We start from the raw sequence: 17,514 nt of genomic DNA, 5'->3' as shown, positions 1-17,514 counted from the left end.
TAACATAAAATCTTCGACAGCACCCATACCCCTATCCCACCCCGCTCCCCCCACACCATCAATGACCGTACAGGGAGGCACACTCGAGGGGTGTTGGATAGGGGCAAAGATTATGGACTATTTCCTTTGGAGGAAATCGCCAAAGGGGCGCAAAAGCAAACTGAATATTCATATAAGGAGGTGGTGATTTGGCTTCAAATTCACTATGATGATCCGAGCTTCTTCTGGTGGAAAAAAACAAATAATAAAAAATCTGAGTATGCAACTGGATTAATACTCACCGTCTATGTTATAGTTGTCCTGTTCATGATGAACCATGTCCTTGTGTCTTTTTGATGTCCCGTAAAACAACCTGTCAAAACATAATGGTTTACGTTGTCAACTAGAAAACCAACTGTTGCACAAGACTTTTCATGACGGTTAGGCATTCCTCCAATTAGGGTCCTATGAAATTGGTGTGAGACTCCACTTCTTAAAATTTATCAAAATCGTGTTTTTTTTTTAAATGTACATATCTGTCATATAGGTATTTTAGATAATGATTTTAGATATTATTTAGAGTTTAGATCTGATCTTTCCAGATTAGATGATTACCATAAACCAGAAATGGAATTTACTCCAAAGTGGAATGCGGAATGCAATTTTCTATCCCTGCCACTCAATATTATCTGATTAAAGTAACAATATCTCACTAATACAAGAAGATGAAGAACGGAACAAAGACAAGAAATTCAGCTGCATACATGCAAGACTTTGGCCTCTTAAAGTTGTACAGCACAGCATGCGACGGAGTGTATATGGCGCGCGTCTTGATTTTCGTGCCAGCGCAAGGCTTGCTGTGGATGTTTGCCTATTTGGCAGACCAGTTTCCATGTTGATGAATATGATCAGTGTACATGCAGGCAGGCAGACAGACACGCGAGCTCCTCGGACGTATGTGGTGGATAACGGATCAACTCCGTCCTCAAAAAGGCCCAGCAGAGGATGTACTTCCTGTGGCTTCTGAGAAAGCACAGCCTGCTACAGGAGCTGCTGAGGCAGTTCTACACAGTGGTCATCGAATCAGTCCTGTGTTCTTCCATCACAGTCTGGTTTGGTGCTGCTACAAAAAAGGACAAACTCTGACTGCAACGGACAATCAAAACTGCTGAAAGGATTGTCGGTACCCCACTACCCACCCTTGAGGACTTGCACGCTGCCAGAACTAAGACAAGAGCGTGCAAAATCCTCTCAGACCCTCCACTTCCCGGTCACCAGCTCTTCCAGCTCCTTCCCTCAGGTAGGCGCGACCGATCAATGCAAACTAGAACTAGCAGACATTCCAACAGCTTCTTCCCTCTCACTTCTTAAACACCTAACCTACAATTCCATTGCAACATGCTGGCAATTATTTTATTTTTTTTTGTCTTGAGTTTGTTGTCACATTTCTGTCTGGCCAATTATATATTACTCGTGCACTCACTGTAGTAGTCTCACCACGCTGCACTATTTGCATATCTGTTGTTGACCAATACTGGCCACTCACGCCAGAGTAGCATCTGCTCCATTTGCACACTGACTGAGGAGTATCTGCAACATTTGCACAATCAACATTGTCCCAGACTATCGTACTACTCGCTTGAAGTCTCGGCGCCCTTTGCACAATGGTCGTTGCACCGGACTATTGCAATATTCGTCATTCGAACTGCTCTAAGTGCTAGAGGACTCTGCATCGTTTTGCACAATTGTCAAAAAAAAAAAATAATGTACCGGCATTTTCCAGATAACTATCAACCCTTTATTGCTCAGTGACTGTTTTTCTCAATGTCTTTATGTCTCAAAAGTGTTCTCTGTCAATTGACTGTCTGTTGTTGTACTAGAGCGGCTCGAATTACCGGAGACAAATTCCTTGTGTGTTTTTTGGACATACTTGACAAATAAAGATGATTCTTATTCTGATTCTGATGAGAGATTTATTGTAACAGTCCATCCAACCCTCTTCATGATTGTAGAAATCAATTAAATAATTGTCTTCTGTCCTCGTCTGTATATATGATGTCATCATGCAAGACTAATTGCGATTGCAGCCCTATAGGGGGCACAAGCCAGTGCAAACTGTAGGCTGGTCCCAAGCCAGATAAATGCAGAGGGTTGCGTCAGGAAGGGCATCCGGCTTAAAACCTTGCCAAACCAATAAGAGCGTTCATATAAAGAATTCTACAGCGGATAGGTCGTCAGGTTAACAACGTCCAAATTTAGGGGCAGGGTTTGAATAATTTTACCATGGTGTAGATGGGAAGAGAAATGGAGTAGGGGTGATTTTAAAGGAAGAGTTAGCCAACAATGTCTTGCAGGTGAAAAGAGTATCAGATCGAGTGATGAGGCTGAAACTTGAAATTGAGGGTGTTATGTACAATGTGATTAGTGGCTATCCCCCACAGGTAGGTTGTGACCTATAGGTGAAAGATAAATTCTGGAAGGAGCTTGATGAAGTAGTTCCGACAGAGAGAGAGAGTCGTGATTGGTGCAGATTGTAATAGACATGTTGGTGAAGGAAACAGGGGTGATGAAGAAGTAATGGGTAAGTACGGCATCCAGGAAAGGAACTTGGAGGGACAGATGGTGGTAGACTTTGCAAAAAGGATGGAAATGGCTGTAGTGAACACTTTTTTCCAGAAGAGGCAGGAACATAGGGTGACCTACAAGAGCGAAGGTAGAAGCACGCAGTTGGATTACATCTTGTGCAGACGATGTAATCTGAAGGAGGTTACTGACTGTAAGGTAGTGGTAGGGGAGAGTGTGGCTAGACAGCATAGGATGGTGGTGTGTAAGATTACGCTGGTGGTGGGGAGGAAGATTAAGAAGACAAAGGCAGAGCAGAGAACCATGTGGTGGAAACTGAGAAAGGAAGAGTGCTGTGTGTCTTTTGGGAAGAGCCTAGACAGGCTCTCGGTGGACAGGAGGACCTTCCAGAAGACTGGACCACTACAGCCAAGGTGATCAGAGAGACTGGCAGGAGAGTACTTGGTGTGTTTTCTGGCAGGAAAGGAGAGGAGACTTGGTGGTGGAACCTCAAAGTACAGGAAATCAAACAAGGAAAGAGATTAGCTAAGAAGAAGTGGGACACTGAGAGGACAGAGGAAAGGAGAAAGGAATACATTGAGATACGACGTAGGACAAAGGTAAACCAAAGCAAAGCAAAGCAAATTTATATAATATATATATATAATATATATTAAGTATATAGCGCATTTCATACACAAGGTAACTAAATGTGCTTTACATGATTAAAAGCATTTAAAAACATAGAAAAAAATTGCTTATAAATATTTAAAACAAAAAGGGAAAAAAAAAATACAATTAAAACAGGCGGCATGGTGGGCGGGTTAGAGCGTCTGCCTCACAGTTCTGAGGACCGGGGTTCAATCTCCGGCCCCGCCTGTGTGGAGTTTGCATGTTCTCCCCGTGCCTGCGTGGGTTTTCTCCGGGCACTCCGGTTTCCTCCCACATCACAAAAACATGCATGGTAGGTTAATTGGCAACTCTAAATTGCCCGTAGGTGTGAATGTGAGTGCGAATGGTTGTTTGTTTGTATGTGCCCTGCGATTGGCTGGCAACCAGTTCAGGGTGTACCCCGCCTCCTGCCCGATGATAGCTGGGATAAGCTCCAGCACGCCCGCGACCCTAGTGAGGAGAAGCGGCTCAGAGAACGGATGGATGGATGAATTAAAACAGCGTACAGTGAAAGAAATATCATTTAAAAGTGGAAATGCTCTATAAAGCATGGGGAAAAAGAAGACTTTTTAACCTAGACTTAAAAACATTCACACTTGGGGCTGACATCACTTCTGTTGGCAACTTATTCCATTTGTGTGCAGCATAATTGCTAAATGCTGCTTCACCATGTTTGCTTTGGACTATTTGCTCCACTATTTGACCTGAGTCTGTCGATCTCAGAGCCCTACTGGGTTTAGATGCCATTAGCATTTCATTCATGTATTCTGGACCTAAACCGTGGAGTGATTTATAGACCAGTAGCAGAACTTTAAAATCTATTCTGAAGCTGACTGGAAGCCAGTGTAAAGACTTTAGAATTGGTGTAATATGCTCTGACCTCTTTGTTCTGGTCAAAACCCGAGCTGCAGCATTCTGAATGTGCTGCAGCTGTTTAATGCTCTTTCTAGTCAGAAGACAATTACGATAGTCCAGTCTACTTGAGATAATAGCATGGATGAGTTTCTCCTGGTCTGCTTGACACATGCAAGCCTTCGCTCTGGATATGTTCTTCAGATGGTAGAAGGCAGTTTTTGTAATTGATTTGATATGACTGTTGAAAGTCAGGTCGGAATTTATCAGAACACCAAGGTTTCGGACTTGGTCTTTGGTTTTTAAAGAGAGTGACTCCAGGTATTTACTAACAGCAATCCTTTTTTTTTTAATTGCCAAAAACAATTATCTCAGTTTTGTTGTGGTTTAATTGAAGAAAATTTTGGCTCATCCAAATATTTATCTGTTTTAGACAGTGACACAACACCTCAATTGAACTGTAGTCACCTGGAGACACTGTTCGATATAACTTTGTGTCATCTGCATAGCTGTGATAGTCAAGATTAAAGTTCTGAAGAATTGGACCCAAGGGTAGCATTTACAGGCTGAACAGGAGCGGTCCAAGAACTGACCCTTGAGGGACCCCATAGGTCATTGCCATTCGATGAGATTGAACACTTCCAATGGTTACAAAATAACTCCTTTCCTCCAGGTAGGACCTGAACCATTTAAGAACTGTTCCATTTAGTCCTAGGCACGTTTCCAACCTGTTCAGCAGTATATTATGATATTCCGTATCAAAAGCCGCACTGAGGTCCAACGAGACCAGAATTGACACCTTTCCCGAGTCAGTATTCAACCTTATATTATTTCGCACTGTTATAAGAGCAGACTCTGTACTGTGATGAGTTCGGAACCCTGATTGAAATTTGTCGAAAAGTCAATTTAAGTTCAAGAAATTGCTGAGTTGGTTAAAAATAACTTTCTCAACAATCTTGGCTATGAAAGGGAGATTTGAGATAGGTCTATAGCTTGTTAACATGCAAGCGTCCAGCATTAAATTTTTCTAGCAGAGGCTTAATGGCAGCTACTTGAAGAGCTTTAGGAAACTCGCCTGACTGAAAGGAGCAATTTATTATTCGCTGCAAATCAGCTAGCACAGACTTCGCAATATCTTTGAAAAAGTCAGATGGAATTGAGTCAAGACAGCTCGTTGAATCGTTTTCTCTACAGTTTTTTGGTCAACTGTATCAAATTCTGACAAGGTTATAGGGTTTTTCTGGGTGGCTTCAGATGTAGTATCATTTTATCATTTTGCTGATTTGTGCTTATATTTAACCTGATGGATTGTATTTTTTTCACTAAAATAACAAGCAAATTCATTGCATTTATCTGCTGTTAGGAGTTCTGGAGCTATCTGATTCGGGGGGTTGTGAGTTTGTAAACCACAGCAAACAGAGTGCAAGTATTGTTGAAGTTCTTATTGATGATTTCAGAAAAGTGTTGCTGTATAACCCTGACTAACTCTTGGTTAAAATGACAAAGACTTTGTCTGTTAGAGGTCATAGTCTTTTTTTAAATGTTTTTTTTTTTCGTCCTCTTCGACTGTTTGGTCAAGCAGAATAGAAAATCTGTATCCATTTCATGCTGGAACAGTTTTACTGTGTCACAGTGGAGTTTTTAAGCTTCCGCTGTGGTACTATTATTGAGCTTTATTGAGAATCAGACTTGATCAGTCGAACAGAACAAAGTTTCTAGAAGGGAGAGAGAAACAAAAACAAAAGACAAAGCACTAATTGTAAACAGGATGAGAGAAGTAAATCATTACATTATCTACAACAATGAAACATTAAATATGAGTGTTGCATGGGGCTGTAGTGCTAGACCCTGTGAGGGAAGGACAGGACAAGGACAGGAGAAGAAGCATGCCGGACAAGGGTCGTGAACCCGACTGTACAACTGAAGTGTGATCGCATTAATTATGTGAATTATAAAAGTCTACAGGACGAGAGTAAAAGTGAGGGGATACACAAGCGATTTGCATATTCATGAGTTATTTGTCGCAGTAAGTGCGTGACCCCACACCCAGTGAAAGAGTCTGAGGGGTGTGTGTCTGCGGGTACATGCAAGTGAATTGGTACCGTTTTACATGCACAAAGACTGACATAAGTGTCCTGTAATTGCTGTGGCCGCACCGCGGTGGCTGAGGACCCCACCCAAATCAATCGAGGGGTGGGATCAGGGTCCACCCGAGAGCAGCCCAGCGGACGGGACACGTCCCACACCGAGGGACCCAGGGCGGTCCGCCGGCCCCACCGAGGCTTCCCGATAACCGGCCACCCAGTGGGGGCCGCAGGGACACAATGACACCCCCACCCTCCACTGCCCCACACGCCCCGCGACTCCACCCCCCTCCACCTGGGAAACAGCACAAAATATATACAGTGAATGGTGTAAGTGTGTGCTAAATGAGTGATGAAGAGGCATGGCTCCTGCAGGTCTGGCCCATTAGTCCGGGCAACCACCGAGGAAGACGGCCATCCCTCCTAGACCTGCAGCACCAACCGCAGAGCGCTAATTGAGATAATGTCGATTCTCGAGGTCATAGTCAATTTGGAGTTTAGTTTTTCTCCACTTACGTTCTGCTTTCCTACACTTTGATTTAGAGGTCTTTACCATCATTGTGCTCCTCCACGGTGTTCTAGGTCGCTTCAAGATTGTCTTGGTTTTAATAGGAGCGACAGCATTCATAACATTTGAGATTTTACAGGTGAAATTATCCAAAAGTTCATCAACTGTCTCAGCATTCAGATTTGTGGCACAGCGCACAGCAATGGTCTCCATAAACTTAATCTCATTTATGTACCTTTTTTTAATAGACATAGAGGTTGTCTGAACTTTTGGAAGAATCTGTAATTCAAACAATACACAAAAATGGTCAGAAATAGCCATGTCCTTAATGTCAATTGATAGAATTTCAACATACTTAGAGATGAACATGTCTAAGATGTGACCTTGAGTGTGGGTTTGACTCTTAAAATGTTGAGAGAGGTCAAATGTGGTTAGTACAGCAGAGAGATCTTTAGATAGGTAGAGGTGGCAAAGGCCAAACAAGAGGCATACGATGACATGTATGCCAGGTTGGACACTAAAGAAGGTGAAAAGGATCTATACAGGTTGGCCAGACAGAGGGATAAAGATGGAAAGGATGTGCAGCAGGTTAGGGTGATTAAGGATAGAGATGGAAATGTGTTGACTGGTGCTAGTAGTGTGCTGGATAGATGGAAATAATGCTTTGAGGAGTTGATGAATGAGGAAAATGAGAGAGAGAGGGATGAGTAGAGGAGCCAAGTGTGGTGGACCAGGAAGTGGCAATGATTAGTAAGGGGGAAGTTAGAAAGGCATTAAAGAGGATGACAAATGGAAAGGCAGTTGGTCCTGATGACATTCCTGTGGAGGTATGGAAACATCTAGGAGAGGTGGCTGTGGTGTTTTTGACCAGCTACATTATTTGCCTTGAGGATGTTGATGGAAAAGTACAGAGAAGGTCAGAAGGAGCTTCATTGTGTCTTTGTGGATCTAGAGAAAGCGTATGACAGAGTACCCAGAGAGGAACTAAGGTACTGCATGCGAAAGTCTGGAGTGGCAGAGAAGTATGTTAGAATAATACAGGACATGTATGAGGGCAGCAGAACAGTGGTGAGGTGTGCTGTAGGTGTGACAGAGGAGTTTAAGGTGGAGGTGGTACTGCATCAGGGATCAGCCCTGAGCTCTTTCCTGTTTGCAGTGGTGATGGAAAGGCTGATAGATGAGGTTAGACTGGAATCCCCGTGGACCATGAGGTTTGCAGATGACATTGTGATCTGCAGTGAAAGCAGGGAGCAGCTGGAGAAACAGTTAGAAAGATGGAGGCATGCACTGGAAAGAAGAGGAATGAAGATTAGCCCAAGTAAGACAGAATATATGTGCATGAATGAGAGGGGTGGTGGGGGAAGAGTGAGGCTACAGGGAGAAGAGATAGCAAGGGTGGAGGACTTTAAATACTTGGGGTCAACCGTCCAGAGCAATGGTGAGTGTGGTCAGGAAGTGAAGAAACGGGTCCAAGTAGGTTGGAACGGGTGGAGGAAGGTGTCAGGTGTGTTATGTGACGGAAGAGTCTCTGCTAGGATGAAGGGCAAAGTTTATAAAACAGTGGTGAGGTCAGCCATGATGTACGGATTAGAGACAGTGGTACTGAAGAGACAACAGGAAGCAGATCTGGAGGTGGTGGAAATGAAGATGTTGAGGTTTGCTCTTGGAGTGACCAGGTTGGATTAAATTAGAAAATAGCTCATCAGTGGAACAGCCAAGGTTAGATGTTTTGGAGACAACGTTAGAGAGAGCAGACTTCGAGATAGTGAGTATATTGGTAGAAGGGTGATGAGGATGGAGCTGCCAGGCAAGAGAGCTAGAGGAAGACCAAAGAGAAGGTTGATGGATGTAGTGAGGGAAGACGTGGGCAATTGGTGTTAGAGAGGATGATGCAGGAGATAGGCTTACATGGAAAAGGATGACACGCTGTAGCGACCCCTAACGGGACAAGCCGAAAGGAAAAGAAGAAGAAGATGTAAGACTAATTGTCCCGCTTTTAAAGAGTATGCAATTACCTACTTCGATTGGATGAGATTGAAGTGGGCTGTGGTGGTGTGCCCACACCAGTGCAGACATCCCATTGTAAATGTCCTGGTGGTACACTGGTCCACGAAAGTACCAAAACCGGGTCTAGCCCAAAAGCACTAAAGATTAGAAACTGCTGTCCTAGAGAACTGCACCAAATCAGCTGGTCGAGCAGTCCCATATTGTAAGTCTTTAATTATCTATCCCCCCCTGTTTGTTAACAGTGGTCACTTAACAAGCTTACAGTACATCCTTTTTCGCGTAACCTGAATAGTGGTCGGACCGCTGCATTCCATGTTTCACTGCGTTTTTTTAAATTTTACTTTGTTTCACTGCATTTGTTTTATTTTCTTTATCCCTATACACCAAAACTGAGAACACATTTCCTAGTTTAACCATGACTTCAAAACTTTCGTATCGACCAAGTACACTTGCTACATATCTTGGACCTTTACGGAAATTTATGGTGACAAATGACAGTCAAAAACATTAAAGATGAGCAAGATAACTCCTATAATAATCTGAATTTTATATTTTCTGTGATTCTGCCAAATGTAATGTAATTGATTGATTTCCACACACATTTTATGGACCGTCGTTGCTGACCTGATATTACTCCGACCGATATGATGGCTCAAATTTTGTATCCCTTCCAATGCTAATGCATTTTATTAACTACAAATGCTTCTTTACTTTGCTATATTTATTTTTTGCTATGTATTTTAATTTATGGATGGTTTGTTCATTCTTGGCTCTTAATTAGTTTTTCTCTCAGTATGTTTTGAGTGCCAAATTTTCAAATTTACTTTTGGAGCTCATCCATCCATCCATCCATCCATCCATTTTCTTAACCGCTTATCATCATTAGGGTTGCGGGCTGCCGTACTGCTTATCCTTACTAAGGTTGCGGGCGTGCTGGAGCCTATCCCAGCTATCTTCGGGCGGGAGGCGGGGTACACCTTGAATCGGTCACCAGCCAATAGCAGGGCACATAGAAACAAACAACCATTTGCACTCACATTCACACCTATGGGCAATTTAGAGTCTTCAATAAACCTACCACGCATGTTTTTGGGATGTGGGAGGAAACCGGAGTGCCCGGAGAAAACCCAAACATGCACGGGGAGAACATGCAAACTCCACAAAGGTGGGGCCGGGATTTGAACACTGGTCCCCAGAACTGTGAGGCAGATGTGCTAACCAGTCGGTGATGTGGTTTTGGAGCTCAATGAAATTGAATTTGAAAGTCTGGTTAAACAAAAAGGTCACACCAAAAATCAGAAACAGAAATTTGTGCATTTTCACTCTGTTTTAAAGATTTGTAACGTTCTTAATATTTATCAAAGGAAAAAAAAAACTATTTGCCCCATTCTCAAATTCTTATTTTTTGCATAGTTTGCCTGTAAATATCTGACAAAGATAACTCAAGTAAACATAAAATGCAGGTTTTTAGAAAAAAAACAACTATTCAAGGTACCTGGCCAAAGTAATAGCCCCCTAAATCTGATAAGTGTTTGGGCACTCAGCAGCAACCAATGAAATCAAGCATTTTCTATAACTGATTCAAGATGCCCCTCCTTGAGCCGTCACCTTATCGTGGTGGAGGGGTTTGTGTGTCCCAAAGATCCTAGGAGCTAAGTTGTCTGGGGCTTTATGCCCCTGGCAGGGTCATCCATGGCCTGACTGTTGTTTGTGCCTATGCACCAAACAGCAGTTCAGAGTACCCACCCTTTTTGGAGTCCTTGGAGGGGGTGATGGAGAGTGCTCCTGCTGGGGACTCCATCGTTCTGCTGGGGGACGCTCACATGGACAATGACAGTGAGACCTGGAAGGGCGTGATTGGGAGGAACGGCCCCCGCGATCAGAACCCGAGCGGTGTTCTGTTATTGGACTTCTGTGCTCATCACGGATTGTCCATAACGAACACCATGTTCAAGCATAAGGGTGTCCACACCTGCACTTGGCACCAGGACACCCTAGGTCGAATGAAAAAAAAATCCACAGTGTGGTTCACTGATTGTGATGTAATTTGTTCAAGATCTGATGGCATGTGGGTAGAAGTTGTCTTTTAGTCTCAATATTCTTGCTGCGACGCTCCTGTAGCATCTGCAAGATGGAAGAATTTTTAAAGAGTGTGTTGTGGATGTGTGCTGTCTGATAATGTTCTGTGCTCTCTTTGTGGCAATGAGTCGTTCACATCTCTGTGGAGATATTTTCTCTCACGCTTTCTTATAGAATTGTTTATAAATTGTTAATACATGGTAAATTATAAATCTTTTTTTAAACATGAATGGACGTTTTGCGGTCAGATGACAGCATTTCAATCGGACTTGAGTCACGATTTTGACGAGACCTTCCAAAAAAGTTCCAAAAAACTAATCAGTCGGATTATTTTTGTGTTTGCAAAAGACGAGCCTTTGTTCTTTTTGGTCAACAATGGTTTACGCCTCGGAACTCTGTCATGGATGCCATTTTTGCCCAGTCTCTCCTTTATTGTTGAGTCATGAAGACTGACCTTAACAGAGCCAAGGGAATCATGAGGTTCTGTCATGTTGTTGTCATGTTTTTTTTGTGACCTACTGCATGAGTTGTCGCTGTGCTCTTGAGGTAAATTTTGTAGGCCTGTCACTCCTGGGAAGGCTCACCACTGTTCTATCTTTTCTCCATTTTTGCATAACAACTCTCACTGTGCTTCACTGGAGTCCTAAAACTTTAGACATGGCTTTGTAACCCTTTCCAGCCTGATAGATGTCACTTACTTTGTCTCTCATCTGTTCTTGAATTTCTTTAGATCGGGACATTTTTTTTGCCGATTTTTGAGACTTCATGGTCGTATTTAAGTGATTTCTTGATTGAACAGGTCTGGAGGTAATCAGGCTTGGGTGTGGTCAGTGAAAATGAACTCAGCTTTCTAAATAATGAAATTAGCCACAGTTAATTCATGTTTTAATCAGGGTATCATTACTTTTTCACAAAGGCCCAGGTAGCTTTGAATGCTTTTTATTCATTTAAATAAAACCACCATTTAAAAACAGCAATTTATGTTGATTTGAGCTGTGTTTGTCCAATAGTTACATCAGTTTGAGGATCTTAAACATTAATGTGGGGAATCTATGCAAAAAAAAAAAAGAAAAACAACTGAGAAGCTGGCAAATAATTTTTCATGTCACTGTATACGCTGGAATCATCTTTCAAAGATCAGTCTGATAATTCTGGTCTCATGTAAATCAATTAATTTAACACAGATACCTACTTTTAGTTCATTCAGTGAGGTTGGTGGGTCGGGGAAATAAATGAGCACCAAGCACAACCCTCTGGTGCTCCTTCGAGAACCAGATGAAAATTGTTATTTTGCAACCCTGCTTATGTTGCTGACAGCAGCAACAAAAGAGGTCGCTGTTTGCAAAGTGAAGATTTACATTATAACAAAGTAGTGTTCGATTGGGTAGTTTAACATCAGAATGTGTGTTTGTTTTGGTATTTCTAGTCATCTATCCTCAAATTCTAACTCCATGTGTGGAAACTCGACTCAAATATATTCTCCCAATGGGCGACCACGAATGTTCTATGTCACCCATAGCGTATTGGAACCACAACGGAGTAGCTACTATAAATTGTATATTAATATCTTGAAGTACCTGATTTTGACAGTGGTAATGAGTCAATAAGCGAGTAGAACCATGACAAAGCAAATAATTACTATGTACTGGAAAGGGGTACTGTAGTTTGATTTCTAACCTGGTCTGGTCTTGGTGTTGATCAAAGGCCTTGAGTCTCTCACTGGAGGAGTAAGACTTTTGAGTTGGGACATGCACTTCTCGGTGGCCAATAGCACAGTCTTCACTTTCCCCTGAAGAATACAAATGACCAGACTTCACATCAATGGAAGATACTGTAGATTTGTAACACAAAAGATGACATTACCATGCTGTAGTTGAAGTTTACTTTCAAACAAGAAAAAGTAACATAGCAACAACTGAGTTAGTTTTTTAATGATAGTTTACACGCTCGAAGGAGTCCATTAGGGAAAGGGAAACAAATTAATTAACAAATCTATCTATCTCACCAGGATATGCCCCCTCCTTGTCCTTGTGGGCATCTGTGAGTGAGCAATATGGACGTCGCTCTTTCACTTCCATAATGCTTCCGGTGGTGTTGCTGGCAAACATTGAGGCATGCCGTGTAACAGCTAAATTGACAGGAAGTCAGGGAGGCAGAGTGAAAGAAGAAAGAGGGATATGAAGGAAGAAGAAGAACTCGTCCTGCGAACACAGTACACAAAGAAAGGCTTCATCACTATAATGTCTTGCACAATACTCATGGTTATGTCATAATCAACTATACTCAAACAACAAAACACACACACTATGATTCATAATGTTGTTGAAATTGCACTTATTTATGTTGACATTTTAGAAAAAAATCTAATTCTCGTCATTTATTGTATATAAGGCCACAAATATATTGGTCCGGCCCACTTGAGATCAAAGTGGAGTGAATGTGGCCCGTGAACTAAAATGAGTTTGACACCTTTGATGTAGTTTTCAGTCAACCCACCGTACATGTTTTTGGGATGTGGGAGGAAACCGGAGCACCCGGGAGAACATGCAAACTCCACAAAGTCGAAGGCCTCAGAACTAGGGTGAGGCCCTCAGAACTGTGAGGCGGATGTGCTAACCAGTCGGCCACCGTGGTGAGTTTGAGTTAACAAAAACAAGAACAAACTACCAAGCTGACAACAAAGCAACAAATGTTTTCTTGAAGGTTGTTAGTGTTATATGTTTCATAAATTGGACCTTATCAAAGAGCCAAAAGTTTAGCAATGTGTGATATACAGTACCGGATGAAAAATCACTACAAATGCTTGTAACCCAGTGTTATATATCAAATTTGATAACTGATTGTTTTCAGTCTAATTTGCACGTACCGTCCATCACAAAATTCACTTGTCAATCCATCCATTCATTTTCTTCTGCTTAGCCAAGGTTGGGTCACGGCAGTAGCTTTAGCAGGGACGCCCAGACTTCGTCTCCCCAGCCACTTCATCCAGCTCTTCCGGGGGCATCAATTCAGATGTGAACCGCTCCATTGAGAGTTGGAGATCACAGCTTGAAGAAGCCAACAGAACAACATCATCTGCAAAAAGCACCAAACCGGACCTTCTCTACGCCTCGGCTGCACCTAGAAATTCTGTCCATAAAAGTTATGAACAGAAGCGGTGACAGATGGCAGCCTTGGCGGAGTCCAACCCTCACCGCAAACGAGTCTGACTTACTGGTGGCAATGCGGACCAAAGTCTGACACTGGTCATACAGAGACAGAACAGCCCATATCCGGGTGTTTGGTACCCCATACTCCCGAAACACCCCACCACAGGACTCCCCGAGGGACACGGTCGTTCTCCAAGTCCACAAAACACATGTAGACTGGTTGGGCGAACTCCCATGCACCCTTGAGGACCCTACTGAGTTTGTCCACTTTTCCACGGCCAGGACAAGAAACCACACTGCTTTTCCTGAATCTGAGATTTGACTTCCCGATGGACCCTCCTCTCCAGCACTCCTGAATAGACCTTAGCAGGCAGGCTGAGGAGTGTGATCCCCCTGTAGTTGGAACCCATCCTCTGGTCCGCCTTCTTAAAAAGGGGGACCACCACCCAAGTCTGCCAATCCAGAGGCACTGTCCCAGATGTCCACAAGATGTTGCAGAGGTTTGTCAACTAGGACAGCCCCACAACATCCAGAGCCTTGCAGAATGCCAGGCAAATCTCATCCACCCCTGGGTCCTTGCACAGAGGAGCTTGTTAACCATCTCAGTGACCTCAACCCCAAAGATAGGAGAGCTCGCTTCAGAGACCCCAGACTCTGCTTTCTCATGGGAAGGCGTGTCAGTGGAATTGAGGAGTTCATGGAAGTATTCTCCCCACCGACTCACAACATCCCAAGTCAAGGTCAGCAGTGCCCCATCCCCACTATAAACAGTGTTGATGGTGCACTGCTTCCCCCTCCTGAGATGGCGTATGGTGGACCAGAATTTCCTCAAAGCTGTCCTGAAGTCCTTCTCCATGACCTTACCAAATTCCTCCCATGCCCGAGTTTTTGCCTAAGCGACCACCAAAGTTGGATTCCACTTGGCCAGCCGGTACCCATCAGCTACCTCAGGAGTCCCACAGGCCAAAAAGGCCCGATAGGACTCCTTCTTGATCTTGACGGCAACGGTTTCGGGGATTTCCGCCACGTCAGGCACCAACCACCTTAGGGCCACAGCTACTGTCGGCCGCCTCAGCAATGGAGGCGCGGAACATGGTCCACTCGGACTTAATGTCCCCCGCCTCCCCCAGGACGTGGGTAGGAGGTAGGAGTTGAAAATCCTTCTGACAGGGGATTCTGCCAGACGTTCCCAGCAGACCCTCACAATAGGTTTCGGCCTTCTTCTTCCCCCACCATCAAAGCCAACTCATCACCAGGTGGTGATCAGTTGACCACAGCGCCTCTCACCGTGGGCAACTCCAGAGTGGAAAAGAGTCCAACCCCTCTCGAGAGGACTGGTACCAGAGACCAAGCCGTGTGTGGAGGTGAGCCCGACTATCTAGTCGGAACTTCTCAACCTCACACACCAGCTCGGGCTCCTTCCCTGCCAGAGAGGTGGCATTCCACGTCCCTAGAGCCAGCTTCTGTAGCCGGGGATCGGATTGCCAAAGTCCCTGCCTTTGGTCACGGCCCAGCTCACACTGCATCCGACCCCTATGGCCCCTCCCATCGGTGGTGAGTCCATGGAAAGGGGAACCCACATTACTCTTTCGGGCTGTGCCATGGGTGCGAGCCCGGGCACCGAGCCCCACCTCCAGGCCTGGCTCCAGGGGGTGCCCCGGTGACCAGCGTCCAGGCGAGGCAAATCGAGGTCCAATATTTGTACTCATCATTCGGGGTCTTTGAGCGTGTTTTGTCTGGTCCCTCACCTAGGACCTGTTTGTCATGGGTGACAACTTAGCTCCTAGGATCACTGAGACACACAAACCCCTCCCACACGATAAGGTGACAGCTTCAGGAGGGAACTCACTTTTCGATGGTTATTAATTTATCATTGACTTTTTCAGATCAAACAACTTCTCCATAATGATAGTGTAATGGGTTAGATTATTTTAGGAGTAACAGTTTTGGGTTGGTGAATGTTGGTGAGTTCAGAAGATAATGTCTGTGTCATGGTCTGTGTGTTAGCTTAGATTATATTTAGCTATGTTTCATGTTTTCCTGTGTACCATGTTGTCTTGCTCATTAGGGTTTCATTTCCATTTGTTCTCGTCAGCCTAGTTCCTTGAGTCCACCAATCAGCTCCCTCCAGCCACTCGCGTCGTGTCTCGGCGGTCCTCATTGTCTTGCCAGTTCGCTTGTATTTTCTTCCCTGCTTTCTTTCAGTCCTTGTTGGTTCATTGTCGTAGGTCTATTGTTATTTGTCGTATGTCATCTGTTGTCATATCATGTCTCCTTGGCCCTGTCACGTTTTTATAGTGGTTAGTTTTTTTTTATTCCCCGGTGTTTCTTTGTTACTTTGTATTTGGATTTTGGACTTTGTTATTTTAGCTTTTTGCCTTCATGATCTTTGTCTCATTTTTTATTTTTTTTTGTGCTTGTAAAAATTCCAATTCCTTTTTTGAGATTGCTGCACTCCTGCCTTGTCTCCCTGCTTCCTTGCGCTTGGGTCCTCCATTTGTCTTACCTCTAACACCTCGAAAACCCTGGCTTGACAGATTACTTGAAATACTAGTTGTGTTGAGCTAAATAAATTGCTCTTAAACTTACAATAATTTGTAATACATTTAGGGAATCATTTTAATTCGGAATTCAGGTTGAATCATTTTGAGCGCAGCTAGAAAGTAATATACAACTTCTCACAATATATGACGATGGAAAAATGTAACATTAAATAACTTTTCAAATAAAAGATGAATGGACATTGAAAACACTTATCTTAATGTAATGTTGTTAATTAATTTCCCCATTTTGTAGTCCATATTATTGTCCAATTTGCTTCACTAGTTACAGCTGAGCCCTAGGAACCCATATTAACATCAGATGAGTGCTCATCATGCTAAGTTGAGTCACAATAATCTTGTGTCACTTCATGCTAGCAACAGCCTCGAGTGTGTGTCACTAGGAAGTAATGCTGTCTCTCAAGGCCCCTGAGTCAGGGGTCACCCTGAATATAGCTGTAGGGTATTCGAACACACTTGTTCATACATACACATATACTTGCTCTCACTCTGACATCATCCTGCAAGGAGACCTTGCCAATACTTGTCCGCTATTGCTTGTCGGGATCATCTGTACATATTCACGTAAGAAATGAGAACAGAAGATCAATTGTTCCAGTCCAATTGCTAATGAAAACCAACACCGAAATGCTAGCAGAAGATAGATATGAGTGACAGCTTGATGTGGAGAAAAATCATCTCCAGGAAGATGAAGAGTTCACTGACAGAGGAGGAAGAAGGTACAGAGGAGTCAGAGGAGGACATTTAGACAAAGCAGTGCAGCACAGTGTTTCCTCTGTAAAAATACATTAATTCAGATATTTAAATTAACATCTACAGTGATGTGAAAAAGTAATCCTCCAGTTCTCAAATTCTCACATTTTTGCATAGTTTCCCCACTTTAATGTTTAAGATCATCAAACAAATGTAAATATCAGACAAAATATAACCCAAGTGAACTTAAAATGCTGTTTTGAAATGGTGATTTCATTTATTAAAGAAAAAAAAAATCAGTTATCTGAAAAGGTAATCACCTCCTTTGTTACATCATGAATTAATTGTGGCTAATCACAATTTTTGGT

The 17,514-nt window shown here is 43.3% G+C and overlaps 1 protein-coding gene across 4 annotated transcripts in view; it reads right to left on the bottom strand.

The window, feature by feature from the left end:
* tenm3 (teneurin transmembrane protein 3) overlaps nucleotides 1-17,514 on the bottom strand; it is a 398,597-nt gene that overhangs the window by 292,443 nt on the left and 88,640 nt on the right. For all 4 annotated transcript variants that reach the window (XM_061772049.1, XM_061772050.1, XM_061772051.1 and 1 more), the window contains exons 3-5: nucleotides 12,749-12,944; nucleotides 12,421-12,532; nucleotides 282-352 (exon numbers count right to left, since the gene is read on the bottom strand). In XM_061772049.1, coding sequence (XP_061628033.1) covers nucleotides 282-352; nucleotides 12,421-12,532; nucleotides 12,749-12,851 — 286 coding nt within the window. In that variant the 5' untranslated portion in view covers nucleotides 12,852-12,944. The remainder of the gene's footprint in view (nucleotides 1-281; nucleotides 353-12,420; nucleotides 12,533-12,748; nucleotides 12,945-17,514) is intronic.

The sequence above is a fragment of the Phyllopteryx taeniolatus genome, chromosome 4 (assembly GCF_024500385.1).
Source record: "Phyllopteryx taeniolatus isolate TA_2022b chromosome 4, UOR_Ptae_1.2, whole genome shotgun sequence".
Classification (NCBI taxonomy): Eukaryota; Metazoa; Chordata; class Actinopteri; order Syngnathiformes; family Syngnathidae; genus Phyllopteryx; species Phyllopteryx taeniolatus.
This window is presented reverse-complemented; position numbering and strand designations above follow the sequence as displayed.